The sequence below is a fragment of the Chelonus insularis genome, unplaced genomic scaffold, assembly GCF_013357705.1.
Source record: "Chelonus insularis isolate UGA/USDA-ARS -01 unplaced genomic scaffold, ASM1335770v1 contig_110_pilon, whole genome shotgun sequence".
Taxonomy (NCBI): Eukaryota; Metazoa; Arthropoda; class Insecta; order Hymenoptera; family Braconidae; genus Chelonus; species Chelonus insularis.
In genome coordinates this window covers 69,761-87,887 of record NW_023276351.1, presented here as the reverse complement: position 1 = coordinate 87,887, position 18,127 = coordinate 69,761, and the positions used below count along the sequence as shown (strand labels likewise).

General features: G+C 29.7%; 1 protein-coding gene across 11 annotated transcripts in view; it reads right to left on the bottom strand.

The window, feature by feature from the left end:
- Positions 1–16,112, bottom strand: part of LOC118067749 (G protein alpha q subunit) — a 32,832-nt gene extending 16,720 nt beyond the window's left edge. For 2 of the 11 annotated variants that reach the window (XM_035085292.1, XM_035085534.1), the window contains exon 1: positions 13,655–16,098. In XM_035085292.1, coding sequence (XP_034941183.1) covers positions 13,655–13,772 — 118 coding nt within the window. In that variant the 5' untranslated portion in view covers positions 13,773–16,098. Of the gene's footprint in view, positions 1–13,654 lie in introns of all 11 variants that reach the window. The other 9 variants (XM_035084864.1, XM_035084707.1, XM_035084950.1 and 6 more) reach the window with 9 other exon arrangements.
- Positions 16,113–18,127: the final 2,015 nt, after the last annotated feature.

The window sequence follows — 18,127 nt, the reverse complement described above, 5'->3', positions numbered from 1 at the left end:
TTAATGCATATTTTGTAGGGTCAAATGCAAATTTATTAGTAGTTAACAAATCTTAGTAAAGCTATCTGACGTCATCAAATATTAAAGATGGCGCTGTTGTACTATCTTTAGCACACGTGTTACGTGTCATTTACTTGGTAAACGCGTTATTATAATATTAGGAATTACGAAACCATTATTGTATTGTACTTTTTACTTCCAAATTTACAATGAATTAAAGTTATTTTTACTTCATTTCTTAGTAAATCATTCCCTGAATTCAATTATAATATTTAAATGAGAAAGAAATATTTTATATCTCAGAAATCATTAATTTGAGCTAAATAAATCAATTTTGATGAATGATTTTTTAAATGGTAACAAATATTTATTTGATTTTTTTTCAAATAACACATTTACTAGCTACTAATAAATTATATTATATTCAAAGAGATTTTTCTGTCAGCGTAGAAGAAATTCGTCAATTATTAGGGTTATTGAAAAAACAATGATTGAATCGAAGTGTTTTATTTTAATATACGTGAAGTATATAAATGGGATTCGACAGTGGGCCCACATTGGAAATTTAACGCTTGTCCCTATTGGGACCAAGTGAGGAAAACCTAATTACGGCAAGTTAAATGTAAAAACTAAGTTGTGTGATTACTACTTAGTGCCTTAATCCGACCGTTATTTTTCTTTGTAAATATCTACTCAAAAAATATCTGTAGACATATTTTTTTTTGAGCTACATGTATGGATTGACTCTTGAAGCTTCATTTAGAACCCAAAAACACCAGTTAATATTTTTTATTAAAAAAAAAAAAAGAAAATTCTAAAGTGGTCGAAAACTATTTTGAACCCATTACATCGTCAAAATCCTCAAAATGAGTGCTTAAAACAAATCGCAATAAATTCGAATCTCAACATTTAATCGTTCTTATTAGCAATATTTTAAATTATAAAATATAATGATCGGAAATAGACATCGTAGAGCAAGAGCCCGCTGCAAAATCTTGAGCCTATCAAGTTACTGCATAAAACATTTTTTGTGAAGTACTCACTATTTTATTTTTAAATTTATATATTTTTTCAAATCTTCCAATATAGGCACAGTAATCGTACCGAGTTACTGCTTCAAAGTAGGCTTAAGATTTACTACTTACTATGTAAAATAAAATTATTATTTAGTGCCTTGATTTATATGGGACCATCACCTTGGCAAGACATTTTTAAATTTTTCTTTGGCAGTTTTTGACAGAAATGTACCCATCAAGTTACTGCTTCAAACTAGGCTTAAATTAAAGTTTAAATATTCTTTTATTGAAAAAACGTTTGGTGCTAGGTTTATTTTAGGTCTAAACCTGTGGCAGCAAACTTTAAACATAAGTAACTGCCTACTAATTGGTATTATTATTGCAAATTTACATCTCCTACACCTTTCACTTTTTTAAAAAATTCTTAATTGTAAAAAGTGACTTCCGGTCACTTGGGATCATTTGGACATTATTCACAAAATATCAGTGCTCTTCAGTGGTTTGGGTGCGACCCAAAAGGTCTACACAACTAACTTCTCAGTGGAAAGAATAATACGATTTAGCTTTTTTTCAGGTTCTGATTCTGTAAAAAAATGGTTGGACCAATTTTACTGAAAACCCAATCAGTTCTAAGTTGCGTCATTTTACGTCGAATGCAATTAGTCCCACGTCGATATAATTTTTTGTTCTCGAGATTATCGAGCAGAAAAATAATTCCCAACGGACGTACGAACATACATAGACGTCCACTGGAAAACGGTCGTATTCGATTCTGGGGACCTTAAAACGTGAAGATATGTTAAAATTCAGGATTCGCAAAATCGGACTCATTACTGTAACTTTCTACGGGGGAAGCTAACTTAAAAATTTGGCATCTATTATTTTCTTAAATGTATGAAGTAACCAACTGCCGATTCATGATCTAGGCATAATCGTTCTGTTTATTCATTATTTTAATACAACAAATGTCCTTTTTATGTAAAATCGAAGTTCTTCAACTTATAAACAATCGGGAAACGTCCAACCTATCTGAAATGAATAGTATTAGAGCTAAGAAATTTTTTTCATAATAATTAATATTTGTTGTTTTTCAATTTATAATAAGTGTAAGAATAGATAGTGTAAGAGTTTTATATTAAAAAATAGTTGTCATTCATTCATAAAAATAAAAAAGGAACCAAACTAAAATCGAAGAAGGTCCTGATGGTTTAGGGTCATAGATTGTCGGGTTTTAAGAAACGGACAGTTTGGCAGTCGTTAATAGGGTCGTAGTCAGGTTTGGGCTTCTTTAAAAATTAATTTTTTACAATTATAAATAGATATATGTCATTTACAATGATGCATCATGATTCAATAACCTTTTTGGATTTTAAAAGCATTGGCCAATTTTTATTTTGTTCTATCATCTATACTGCTATATGAATTTTTGATATCTGTCTGTCTCTCTGTTCGGGGTAATCTCCGAAAAGGCTAATCCGATTGCGACCAAATTTTGCAGAAATGTAGAGGGCATTGTGGGTAAGGTTATAGGCTACTTTTTGTTTATTTAAATTGTTTATAATGTTGAATTTGTTATAAACAATAGAAAACTGAATCTATTCAATATATTTGAACTCTTCCAACGCGTGATAATAAATAATGTTATTTAAAAAATGCCAAAATGAATTATTTTTAATCGACTCAGTTTTTCATTCTGAGTCGATAAATGAAAATTTATTTTGGCGTTTTTTAAAAAAGTGATATAGGGTATTATTTGGGTGTTCCTCTCGAACCTCTGGTTCGAGTCATAACTTAATTTTTATGTTATATTTTGAGAATGCTGATCTTGTAACGTCAGCTTCTCTTTCTTTCATTTATAATATATAAACAAAACCTTTCTTTTCTATGGGTTTGTTTATATTCCAATGTCTCTAAGCACGTTTATTGTGCTTAAAAACTCGCTATGAGTGTGAAGAGGGCGTCCGATACGCTATCGCTCTCGCGCTCAGTGCCGGGCCCTCAGTACCCCAATTTTTCCCAACTTTTAGAGTTTACAAAATTTTAAAAAATGGTAAAGGACTTTTCGTTTCCAAAAGTTCTCATCAATAAATTTATGAAAAAAAATTTTTCAATTTCAAAAATTTGCAGCTTTGAAATCATTTTTCGCGAAAACTATTATAGATGCGGAAAAATGTTTTATAGAAAAGTTGTAGATTTTTGTATTATCTACAACTTTTGTTTCAAACATTTTTTGATATCTATTATAGTTTTCGCTAAAAACGGGCTTTTGGAGCAATTTCACCCCTTTTTCACCCTGACGCTGGGTTCGCAACCCCCTCAAAACTATCCCTACTTAAATCTAGCATGCCTAGGAATATTCCAGCCAAGTTTGACCGAGGTTGAAAAATTGCCATTTCAGGTCTAACTTGACTGGACTATGATGTAAATCATTATTTAGTTTAAATCTCACTAATAAATAATGTTAATAGTTCAAACATTTTTTTACCTTTCAATTAAGTATTTTTTCTGAAATAATGGTTATGGTAAGACTAACTTATTCGAGCCGTCGAGGGAAGTCTAAGTACCCGATTGGCGACATAGTGGAAAGAGCTCCTGTACGGTTTTTGTAAACAAATAAGAATACATACCGCATCAGGGGTGCGGGGACGAAGCTCCCCCGCTAGAGTTACAAGGGAAAAAACCCCTGCTGGGGGAGGGGCAGGGACCCTATTTGGGGGTTCGGAGGACCAAGCCTCCTGAAATGAAAAAAAAAAATTGTTTAAAAAATGAACCAAAAATATCATTAATAGCCAAATTTATTCCAAAAACAATATAAATAAAGAATTAAGATAATAAACTATTAGTCTTCAACAAGATAAGGTTATGTTAACAATATCGTTGAAAATTAAATTTAAGAAATTTTACTTTACAATTTTATCCCGACAGTGTTAGGACTCGAATATAGTATTTCAAATTCATAATTGAAGGTGAGATTACGATACATTCTAAATTTTCATGTTAATAAACGCTTGAAATTTTTTGCCCGCAATTTCACTCCTAAATTTACTCCAATGATCACAAAGTTAAAATTTAAACTGAGATTATGTTACATGATCAAATCTCATGGAAATACGCATTTGAAATTCCCCAATTTTACCCATAAATAAAAGAGCATAATGAGCAACATTGATAAGCACTAAATATTTTTACCTTACAATTTCACCTCAAAAACATTGAAAGTTTGGTTAAGTTCAGTTGTTATTTTAATACCATAACAGCTAAACAATTTTATTTTATACACAAAACTCAAAAATCAGTATCGAATAATTAATCTAAAGTGAGTTTATGTTGAAATATAAATTTTTGTCTTAACTACTAAAAATTTATTCAGTAATTCAGTAATTGATTCAAAACATAAAATTGAAACAAATAATAATATCTTTTAATAAAAATAAAAATTTCTAGGACAAAATTAGGCTGCAGTAAGAATGCCACAATGTAGTTTCCGTAAAGAGTTCCTATCAGACATTAAAGGGAATCCCTATTAAGAAATTTCTCACTTGTTCCGATCCGGCCTTAACTTGACTGCCCTATCATAACCCTTTCAGGGAATCCTTCACATATTCCAACCTGGTTCTGACATTATTATCTTATATAACTTTCCTAGACAAACCCTTATAATATATTCATCCCGATCCGACTCTGACTTGATTACCTTATCGTAACCATTCTAGGGAACCCTTTACTCAGCCCAAGTAGATTTTAACGTAATTATTATGAAGATCTTACCTATTGAATCTCTTGTTTAACCTAATCGAGCCCTGATCGGGCGACTGTAACAATCCTTATAAGGTTTCCTTTGAAATCAGCAGAAAACTTGACAAAAATATATTTTTATTTACATTACAAAAAAAAATCATATGAAATATTTATAATTTTTGCAGATTTCAATAAAAATTTACTTTCGACTATTTATATCAAATGTCTGTTTTGTTGTACTGACCGCAAAGATATTATGATATTTTAAATTATGAACATATTTTATTTATTGAAATAATTTATTGCAATGGATTCTCTGTTACTTCGTCCCTTACATTTTAGATCTTTATCCAATAAATCAAGGTCCAGAAATCTCTCATTTTTTTACCTCTATATATTTTTCAAAATACATTTTTGCGCCTTTTTCTCGTATAAGTTTTAAAATAATAAGAATTTCATTGTATCGAACTTTGTAGTAAAAATATAACTGATATTAATCTTTAAAAAAATTGCATCGATGGATATATTTAAGTGTATAATTATAATTTATTGAATGAAAATGAATAGTCAAGTAAGTTGAGGTATAAGCTCCAAGTCATGCGTAAGCTTGGAGATTGTAGGTTCGAATCCCACCCGAAACAATTAGTAAGAATGTAATTTTCCTTTAAATTTTGATTGAGTATTTTTAATAATTAATAATATTTTTATAAAGAACAAAACATAACGTAATGGCACTGTTTAAAATAATGATTTTGTATTGTTACATTAAAACCATTCTCTTATTTTTAATAAAATTATTAAGCTAAAACTAAAATTTTTAACCAATATATTTAGTCTAAGGTTTTTGTTGAGAGTCTTTTTCAAGTACTTTCATGTATACTTATGTATCAGTTTATATTCGTCTGTTGATACTTTTATTTACTTTTCTGATGATTGTACCAGCACATGAGTCTATGATCGACGCATAATCAGGACAAAGAAAAAGACGTTTGGTTCTCTATCAAAGACATCTTAAAGAAGAAATGAGTCAGTCTTTCAAAAGGTTCCAACGAGTGCACTGTGTCGTTGTAGTTTATTTAGAACTTCTGCTGACAGAACCACTTGATTCAATTCTACTAAAGTTCAATTAAAAATGTTGGTTCAATGCTGTGTCTACTTTTGGGCATACGTTTCATTCTCTACGAAAAGAATACCAATTCACATATCCTTTTAGGATTCAACTGCTTCAGTCTCTTAATTTTCATTCAACACTGATCTACGATCACCTCGACGTGAAACCAGCTCTCTACATCTTACTTTATCTTAGATTAACTATTTTAATACTAATTATTAAAGTCCACTTCAATCGTCTAATAAATAATTTTAATTGTTTTTAATCAAAATTTCTCTTATTCTTTTTCTGTTTGTTCTATTAATTAAATTTTGAACATATTAGACAGGCACCGATTATCGGCCCATTGAGGATAGCTATATTAATTCATATGTACAAAATAAATGTAAAAACTTTTTTTAATTTTGTCAGTATTGTTCATCAGTTGAAACAATTATGTATGATAATAATTGGTATCTATTTGTTTATTATATTAGTATTATGATTATTAATGCTTTGAGAAAAAAAAAATTAAACAGACCAAGACCTCAACTTAAGTCAATATAATAATTTTTTGTTCCCGAGATAATTGAGACGAAAAATAATTTCGAACGCACGTACGAACATACATACATATGGTAATACACAAAGATGTCTACTGAAAAATTGTCGTATTCGACTCTGAGGATGTTGAAACGTGAAGATATGTCAAAATTTGGGATTCGCAAAATCGGTCCTATTATCATACATTTCCACTGGGAAGTTGACAATTTAAAATAATAGTACAGTAATAATTAGAAAATTTTCATTTTAAAATAGATAAATTTCAAATTTCTGCAAGTTTTTGCATAATTTCGTCTAACCCGTCGAGATTAGAAGAACATTATCTTCTCCGTATACCCTAATATTGGTCAGTGGTCGATATTCGGATGCATAAAACATTTTACGATCCCTGTTTTTGACTACAATATTTTGTAATTTTTTTCATAAAATATAGAAATAACAACAAAAATCATGAGATCATTCGGGTTAAGAAAAACATAAATGATTCGCAAAGAATGATTACGATTGGATAATATTATTCTTATCATAAGTAAGTTTATTTGTTACAAGCATTGATTTTAAGGTTTCCAACAATTGATTGGATGATCTAGCTTTCGACTTAATTAATTTTTTTTTTCAAAATTAAAAACAATTGATAATTTTTCTCTTCAACTAGCCACAAGCCACTAGCAATTAATCTATATATGTTTATAATAAAAATACATACAGAATTATTTTCTATACAGTTACTCATTAAATAATAAAGCGGCCAAATTTAGGTAGTCGGTTGATATTCGGTGCTATAATGAAAATAATATATATAATTAAAAATAATAAGAGCCTGATTTGGAACTTGTAGAACGAACGGATCCACACTGCGAATCTGAGATCATTCACATATGTTTGAGATTCATTTATTTGATGTGTGTTACATGTCTAACGCTATTAACAAACTATACTACATGTGTGAATTTTTAGACATGATGACTTAATTACATTAAGTTACATATCGAATACAACTCTAATCGAATTTACTTTTTGAGTCTTTGGAGAGTAGCTGTGATGTTGTATCCAATCCTGCCCTGCGAATCGAACTATAGTACAATGAACACACATAAACGTACTCAATGTTAACTGGTATAAACAAACGTGTATGAAGAACAACTACAAGACTTCTACGGTTTGTTTATGGTAGTTAACATTGAACATGTTTATGTGTGTTCATTTTTAACACACTTCAATTTCCAGTGTATTAATATTTTTTTTTTTACTACGAATCTAAATTCATCAGTGATGATGGTATACGTTATTCACTTATGACTACGAAAAATAGCTATTTCAAGATTATTTCTATACCTTTTGGTTAACCTTATTTGGAAAATATAGTGAATTTGATATTTTCTTGAACAACTTATTATCTATTCCTTATTATCTATATTTCACGAAAAGTAGCTTTAATTGCGATTATTCATTACTAAATTTTCTATCATTTATTATCATTGATTACTACTGAATCGGTTTGTCATAGCCAATAATATATTCCAACTAAATTTACAATGCTTAATATAACATTTAATCTCATTTGCTAAATTTGAATGTTCGTGTCCATTGGTATCATAAAATGTTTCAAAAATCAACATATAAAAAGGAGATGTCAAAAGTAATAAAATAAGGAATAATACAAAAATAAATATACACAATGTATTGAAATTGTCACATAATGTCTATGGTATACTGTATCATGAAAACTTAGAAAAAAAAAATTGATTCTTTTTTGAAGAATAAAAAATATAACTTGAAAATATGTCTACATCTTCATTTTTCAGTGTATGTACACGGAGAGAATTTTTTCACTAAATCTAACAAAAAGTAACAAGCCCACGTTTCGAAATTTATAAGTAAAAATATTTCTGTTTGATAGTAAATTTTAAGTTTTTGTAAGTAAACTTGTGACTTAAAAGGTGTCTTAGTAAAAGAATTACTTACGACAACGCAAACTTCACTGTTGAACAGAAATATTTTTACTTATAAATTTGGAAACGTGGGCTTGTCATTTTTGCACTTACATTTAGAGAAAAAATTCTCTCCGTGTATTAAAAACTATCATATACAAGACATTAACACATACCATCTTTAAATATATATAAAATAACTAAAAGGCTCCATAGTTTGTATACAGCGATTTAATATTGAGTTTAAAGTGTATTATTTTAATGCATTTCGATTTGCAGTGCAATGATAATTTGGAAGTCTTAAAACATATTTTTGGTGTAAATTAAAATTTTCTAACTTTTGTTTTAAGGGAAAGTGTCCTATTGCCGACCTAGTGCCTAAACCCAACCATTAAATTTATTCGTGAATATCTAATTAAAAAAGGTCTATAGATATATTTTTCTATATGAAATACGTATATTAATTATATAATTATCATTTCCTGCCCTAAAAATCCTGATAATTTTTTTTTTTATATTTAAAAAAAAATACTCAAGTTGACAAAAGCCCGTTTCTACAGATTTAATCGTCGAAATTCTTAAAATGGACCTCTAAAAGAAAATGCGATAATTTCATATATAATTTATTAATAGTTGATGTTATGAATATTTTGGGTTGATTTACTATTAAGTCACTGAGGAAGAATTTACTATTCGAAACTGATAATGTTTTTAGTTGAAAATTAATAAAATATTGTGGTCGGAAATAGGCATCATTAGAATCATGATTTTTCCTTATAACGACCAATGGTCAGTATAGGGGCGATTCGAACGTTGCTTAAAAAAATTAAAAAATTATATATCTGTTAGAACAATACTAAAATTAGATTATTTTTTATTTTTAATATTGCATAAAGAAACCGTATGCCAATTTACGACCTAGAAAAAGTGTTTCTATTTATTGTTAAACTTGACACAAAAAATTGTGTTTTTTGAACATAGACAGTGTTCGTCCGGGCGGTCAGATGTTTATAGTAGGCCGTAAAGCGACCGGCCTATGTCTAGAAGCGTTTTTCTATATGAACATTACATTTAATATATTTAATGAAGTGAAATTTCCACGCGTCTTTCAAAGATTAAGTTTATTTCTGCAGACAATTTTTTCTTCATTTCGTTCCTTAGTTTCTTAATTTTACATTACTATGAATAGCCACGACTGTACTTGGGAAATTTTTCGGCATTTTTTTGTCATCTCTTCAACCAATGAAAATGCATGTTATAAATTTTTCCTATCCCCTACTACTTAAAAAATAATTTGAAAATCTTTTTCTTGAAGTAGAGCAGAAAAATTTCATCATTTGTTCTATGACATTCGCGGAAGCATATTTAAATCAAAAGTGTTAAGTGTTCTACAAACGAATTTTAAGTGGACTATTGAATCAGTGAGAGTTGATTATTTTTTTACTATTTGTAAATTGATAAATATTGGTGACTGACTTGAAAATTGACTAGTTGTTATCAGTGAATTGATTGTGAACTCTTAGATATCAAAATTGATATGTAAAGAATTTAACTCAAAAAAGGTCCTGGTTGGTATTCGGGCTATGGATGGTCGGTGTATGGAAACGGGCAGTTTTGTGGTCGTTAATGGGCTCATTGTCAAGTTTTGAGAAGGACTTACTTAAAAATATTTTTTTAAATATTGCTCATCAATAAAAGTTATCAACAATAATGAATAACGATTCATTGACCTTTTTTGAAATCAAAAGTATCGGTTAATTTGAATTTTCTACTCTCATTTTCTCAATATAATCAAATTGAACTTCAAAAACCTTAGATGGTCGGTATTTGGTACTTTTACCTTAAACTAAAATTACAGTATTAAAAATGATATAATGAAAGTTTTAAATTACAGTTTTTGTATTAATATTTTCATCTCTATCCATTAAAATGCTATTTTTTAGTTTTTATGAAACAATGACAAAAATTATTCTATTTTAGAGTAAATCTAATACTATTTTTTCTGGACTAAAAAATAAAATTTATTGAAATGAAATCGTAGTAAAAATTACAGTGTTCAATCATTGGAATAAGTAAATTTAGAAATTATTTATCCGCGACGTTCAATTCTTATTATATATACACAAACAATTTTTTACATATAAAGGCTTCAACTTTATATCCATCATTTCGAGAATAATAATAACCCGGTACTTTTTTTATCTCTTGTTTTTATAAAAATTTGTAAGCTTACCCTATTTCTTTTTAATTAACTTCTTAACGTTTTACTATTTATTCTCGAGTGCGTTTAACGCTACCATTAGCTTACTGACTTCCACTAGCGAGAGATTCACACTAATTGCTAATGCTATGATAACAGCAATTAGGGCATAAAAAATTACGGAAAACATGCCAATACAATAGAATCCTAAGTTGACATATTCATCCAGTGTGTGTATTATACATGGGTAATATTGTTTTCTACTTTCGTCATAAATTTTATTATTTGCATTTATTATTTGTTTTTTAATTAAAAGTTGCCTTCTCTATTACTTAATAGTTACATCATTTTTATAATTTTAGGTAAAATATACAACTGATTCCAATAAAAAGTTAATCAGAATTGAGGAAAGTAAAAAACTGGCTATAGAGAAAATGGGGGGGGGCAGTGAATAAATAAGAGTTGCACCAAAAAGCAGAACTAAATGAGTGTGTAAAGCAGGAGTGAAACAAAGAGAGAGTAGCGATAAGAGATGTAACATGAATGAGAAGGTGTGAGAGAGGAAGTTTGTAAAGTTCTAAAGTGAGAAAGTGATAAAAACGCAAATTGGGAGGAAATCAAACCAAAGATAGTAGAACAAAGAATGAGAGATGTAACGTAAGAAGTGAAAAGCAAAAATAATAAAAGGAAAAATAAAAATGAAAATAAATAAATAAGGAATAACGTAAAGGGATGGAGTGCGAGGGAGGAGTGTAATGCCGTTGAGGATGAGCGTTATCAACTTGCTCTGGAATGAGTGTAAAAGTGGTGAATGGTTGAAGGGTGATTTAATTTAATTATATATTACTGTTTGTTATTTGTTATGTAAAAATTTTTTTCTTTTATGTAAACTTGCAAGGCGGAAGTATTGTAAAACGCCGAGCAATACTTGGCATACAATTCAAATAAATGATTTACTACTACTACAACTGATTCCAATAGTATTTAATTTCACCTTAAAACTGCGATATTTGCTATGCCTTTTTACAAATTAATGAATTTTTAAAAATGTTAGTAAATCATCTATGAAGGATAATTCCCGAAAACAATTTTACATATCGATTTACGTTACTTTGGATGAAGGTAAAAATATTAAGTATATTGAAATTAGAAACAAATGTTATCAAGCATTTTTTACTCATACTTTGTTAATAGAAGTAATTTTTTCAAGCATAATTAGAATAATCAATTCATAATATAAGTTAATAAGTGTTTAAAAAAATCATTACTTATAGCACATGATGGTGCCAATGTATCAGTTTGGTTAAATAATTATTTACAACTAAATTGCAAGGTTAAGCATATTAAATTTCAATGAGTTTTGTCTCTAATACCCAATAAAGAAAACTCAAAAGCTTAACAATTAATTGTTATCTTATTTTTTCAAATAATAAAAGATACTGTAAAAAAAAAAATAGGTCTGAGCACACTTTGTCTGTGCTAACACGACGAACTTCCCATTAGTAATTGTTTATAACAAATTTAAATAGTTGTAATCAATGTTTGTTGAAAACATTCAAATACATGTGATATACACATTACTTATTCAATAAATACAATTTTTATTTGTTTATAACAAATTCGTATTGTTATAAACAATATGTAATTTTTACGAGTCATATTTCATCATTAATAATATTATTTTATTGAAAACATCCGAATCCATGTGATATACGCATCAGTTAATCGATAAATACAATTTTCAATTGTTTATAACAAATTCATATTGTTATAAACAATGCGTAATTGTTAAGAGTCATATTTGGTTGTGAACAATAATGTCTAGTCAATATCGACTTAATTTTCAAATGAAATTGTTATTGTTTGGCTTAAAAGTATTTTAAATAGCTAATCTTTTCATTTTCTTATTAGTTATTTTGTTATAAAAAAAGAACGGCTCTATCGAATTCGTTCAAATTTCTTTCAGATCTTCTTTATAATAATATCTTTCGAATTAATTTTGGTTGAAGTTGATGTCTTGATCCGTTCTTAAGATATCGAAAACGAAAAAAATGCTGACGTCCGTACATACATACATACGTACACACATCATTCTAAAAATATGTCAGCATGCTTGCAAATATCTTGAAACGTAGAGATATGATTAAAAATTTAAACTTCACCAATCGACCCAATTACAATAACTTCCTAATGGGAAGTTAATAATAATTTATTACAATAAAATCGAAAATTATTATCATTGGTTAATATTAGTCATCTGAAGAGTACTACTCCAAAAGATGACTAATTTCAAAGTTCTTTTCATACAAAAATATTGAAATTTAAACTTTCAAATTTTCTATTGTAAGTTAAAATAAGAAAAGAGAGTATAAGTACTCGGATTTAATCCAATAATATAAGCACATGTGTTTCACAAAACTATTCAACCCCACGTGAATCATAATCTCAAAGGCACGTGGTCAGAATTTTATACAAATAAACACACCGTTGTTTCACGTTCTTTCATTATCGATGGATGAAGTATATTCAATAGAATTGATGATGCAGAAATTTTTTTCAAGTATAATTAAATAATTTTGAATCTTATATAGGAATTTGTTAATTGTAAATCAGTATACACTAATAAATAATAACCTTTATAAAAATTATCTACAAAGAATATTTCTATTCATCGAACTAATTGATAGAAAAAGTGATAATATGAACTAAATGCAATATTTTCAGGTATGATATTAAAATTGAGAGAAAAACTACTGATTACAAATTAATTCATTGTCGTTAGAATTGTTAAATGATCTAATTGTAAATAAAACATCTTCTGATGTGATTAAAATATCTAGAACAATTAAATGAATCAACAGTTGTTTTTTTCAGTTTCAAAAATAATCTATAAAATCCATAATAAAAAGAGCACAATGAACAACTTGAATTTTTTGATGATAAAATATTTTGGAGCAAAAAAATGTAAAACCATTATAAATACTGAAAAATGTATGAAATAAAACAGCTGAAGCGGAATATAAGATTGATGTTAGATAAACAGTTCGATAATGAAAGTGAATAAATAATTAAGTATAATGAAATGTACAAGTTGAAATATGAAAAATAAATTTACCAAGAAGCAGAAGTTTAAGTTCCCGCCTGGCATCTCGTTTGTCCCTCCGAAGTTGCCGCTCAATTTCTTGGTTGATTCGTTTCTGTTCCTTAGCCTCTTCCGACAGACAGCACGCCATGATTTAGGGCAGCAAAATCCTCGGAGGGAGGAAAAAAAGAGGTAGCGCGAGTTCGCGAATAGAGTATGCCTGCTCAGCTGCCAAGCGTTTGATGCAGGCAGGAGGCGGCTGCTGCTCGGCTGCCTCGTTTCGGCCGATATTATCTTGATGCCACGGTGATGAGCAACGTTGTCGTCGTTATTGCAACTGCCAGCAGTGCACTTGGTTATCCTGAACACTATTTCACTTCACTTAGCTATCGGTTTCACTTTATGTTTATTTTAACAATATATTTTCACTGATGAATTGGCTTCTTCACTCAGCAGAAATACACCTTGATGATACATCAATCACCCGCGTGCACGAGAGAAGGCAATCACTAAGCAAAAAACAAATACATTTATTTAAAAAATCAAATGCTCTTTGACGGACGGATGTAGGACGATATTTTTTGACCTATTAGTGCAATTACTGTTGAACTTGCACTTGTATTGAAAATTAATTCACTTATTTATATGTGTCATATAATGTAAGCGAACAAGCGATAGATAATGAGAATGATGAAAGAGGAATTAAGTAAGCGCGCGCGTATTTTCACCGCGTAATATATGTGTAAACGTTTTGTCTGGTCGTTTGTGAAATTATGAAAGAATGATAGAAGTTTGATTTCCGATATTTCTGATTTATTTAATACGGCAATATAACTTGACCATTTGCGAACATTTGCTCGAACACTACATCAAAAGTATAACGTCAAGTCACGATCATTAATGAGTATTTAAAGGAGAACTCTTAGTTAAATCACCGTCACAGACGAAAACATGAAGGAAATGAGACAAATTGTTGGAGTGAAGAGTAGTGAAATGCAACACTTAAAAACTGTTCGGTGAGACCCGATGACCACCCGGTGGTCTTTGGGTCCCTCACCCTGTCGCGTATGTTCTGCTTCTCGTTCACTTGGCTCCCGGCGCGGTTGGGTGTGGTAACCCACCGTGCTCTCACTCACGCCGTCTAGTTCTGTCTCACTCAGCCATTTGCTCCCTCTCTCTTTCTTTCTCGCTTGAACACTGTACTGCTCCGAACATACTCGCCCTTTCGCTCAGACTACAGGCACTCTCCCACTCGTTTTCCGGAATCTCCCTCTCTATTCACTGCACGTATCACAGGGGAAATGATAAGCAGTAGTAATAGCAGCACCATGCAGCAATAGCAACAAAAGCAGAGTATAGGAAATCGGGGAGTGTCAGAAAACAAAATCACTGATTCCACACGTCCGTGAATGGAATTATATGTATAAAAAAATAAGTCACGTCCTGTAACTTAATAAATAAAACCATTCGCACCTTCTCTCGTTTCTTCTGCTGCTAAAGTAGTATCGTGAGCTGGCGATATCGTGCGCCGGGTTTTATCAACCCACGCGTCCACGCGAATCTTGTTAGCCAAACCAGATTGGCGAAGCCTGACTGGAGTAGTCGCGCGGCGCGCACGTGTCCACTAACCAGATTAAAATCGCGTACCGGCCGCTCCACCCGCCTGTGGAGAAGGCACGGAGAATGTAAGAGCTCGTCAGAACAAACTACCACTAGCCAATTATTCGAATATTAGAACAGTACACTCAATGATGAAACGAACTACAGTTCGTCTCTTTCACCTATGCTATTTTCTGTAGGTGTTAGAATCGTGTGCGCACTCTATATTTTTCTCTTTCTTTTCGTGTTATCCTTCAACCCTCCTCTTCAGCCGGGTCTGCTTTTTCTTCCCTCTCTCACGATGTGAACACGTTTAAACCCACTTCCCGGTACTGTCTGACTACGATCCTATTATTTTGATCTTTTCTATCCATCAGGCAACTATTGCTCCGTCAACCTCTTCTTTTGAGTATATTCCCGTACGCGTGATACGCGAGTTACTCACAAGCTACTTTTTTTCTTCTATACCGTAGACTCGCTCCACGGTGTCTCTGCACTCCACGGTAACCGCCTATCACAAGATGGCGTCCAACGTTTCTCTTCCTATTCTCTTGTCGTTTCTCTAATCTCTCTTGTTCTGCTACCGTCGCGCGCACTACACCACACTATCGTACACATTCATACGCGACTTAACCTCCACCATATGTATCAACGACACACTTTTTATTTACTTTTCCCTAGTAGCCAACACTTCTAGTTCCTTTCGTGCCTTTTCTATTTCACCCTGATACTAGACGTATTCTTCTTCTCATACTTTCTCATCAATTCAGCTTCCGGTTGGTCCACTTGGCATTATTTTTCACACTATTTTTCTTCTTCTGTGATTACTAGCGCCATACTACTTGTGTTAACTATCGATGCGTGCGCATTTAATCACTACTTCCGTTCAAATTTTTTAATTCAACATTCTTTAAATTCTAATGTGGACTCTACTCTACATCATAACACGAAAATAAACTTATTTTTATAAAAAACGTTATTTATAAAACGAATGCTTATTTTTTCGGTCTTACTGATTTACGTCGTATTATTACGTATCAATGCCACAGTTACAATTGACTCAAGGATTGTCAGAAAAACATCAAAATTAAAGTCTTTAACACGTGATAGGTTGCAAAAAATATTCATTAACAAACGGAACCCTCATCATTACCTCTAAAAAGATTATCATTTTAGTATAGGGCTTCACACTTTTTCACAATTTGTACACATGAATTCACAATGACCTCCAATGCAAAAATAGAATATCTGACTGTAAAAATAATCGATTATTCCTTATCAACAAAAGTTATTTTATACTTTAGAAATAATTTTACATTTTTTAATCTGTCATTTATTTCAATATTTCACAGCTAGTGTGTTTAAGATAAACTCATTTGAGGCAAATATTTCAAAATAAATGTACTTAAAAAATATTTTATGGAAATTTTCATTTGTAGAAATTCATTGAAATTATGAATCTGAACATGATTGGAAATAGAAATTAAGCTAAGGATTATTTTACAAATTATTAAGAAAATATGGTCATTTACTTTATTAGTACGTAGAAATTTTTTTAACTTACAGTGTAATAAATGGTCATTTTATTGTTGACTAATATGATATAGTTAAACAACTCATCAACTGTTTGCAAAAACAGATTGCAAAAAATTATCAGTTATTTCAAATATTTATTAATTGAAGGTTTTCTCTAATTTTGCAATAATACTTAAACATAATCAAGTTAATTGTCATTTCAAATAGATAACGGAATTCCTGAATTTAACAAGTAAAATTTAATAATTGCACACTACATTCTTTCCTGTTAACATTTCCGTATCACATATCTAATTAGTTAGAATACTTACACGTCATTAGATAAATGTGCTTTAGTTTATAACATGAAAAATACTGTATAATTATTTTTGCCCAAGCTAGAAATGATTATCAACACATCAATATTCGTTATTATAAAGTTTTATCTATTTATGTTTATAATATAAATATAATAAAAGCAATAAAAGAAAAGAAAACAAAATAGCGATAATTGTTATTATGATAGTATGATTAACACTTTATTTTAAGATTATGGAAATATGACTTATAATTCTCAAATAAAATTAAATAATTAAATAACATGACATAGAAATAATAAATGACATAACAACAAATGTTATACTGATACATAAAGTTTGTCGATATTGAACCCTAAATTTAGAACGTTTCGTATCAAAATTATCTTCAAACATTCATTTTTTTACTGCCAAGCATTAATAATTCGTTTAATTCACCTCATTATAATATATTGCATTTTTTGTTAATAAAATATAATGTTTTATAATAATCGGAATTGAATGACAAAAGAATATCGACCAAATTTTTCGTATTTCGTCAAACATAGATTATAATGACACAAAAATCTAAATAATAAACAATAAAGTATAATTGTAAAAAAATGAAAGAAAACATTCCTTCATTAATAATTTCAACTTTTTTGCATTGATAAAATATCGATAATGATAAAACACACACTTATGCAAGAGCATATTCATCAGAATGTATCCATTATATATAAAGAATATATTACCATAATTAATTTAAACAGATCAATTTGTCGGGAGTATTTAATAACAATTAAAAATAATTCTTATGCAGAACTACTATCTACCTGCAAATTATTATTAGTAAACAATATAAACCTACAGTTAATGTTTGCATTTCTCGTAATAATAATCAATGTTATCTGCATTATCAGAAGATCAATTTATCGAGTTTTATCCTATATTACAATTAACTTGCATAAATATAGAAAAACAAAAAAATCATTCTTATAATTTATTAGTAAGACTCAATAAAATGTTTATTTATTTCAATCACCCTTTGATTAAATGATTTCATCATACAATAATTATTAGATTAATGAATTGA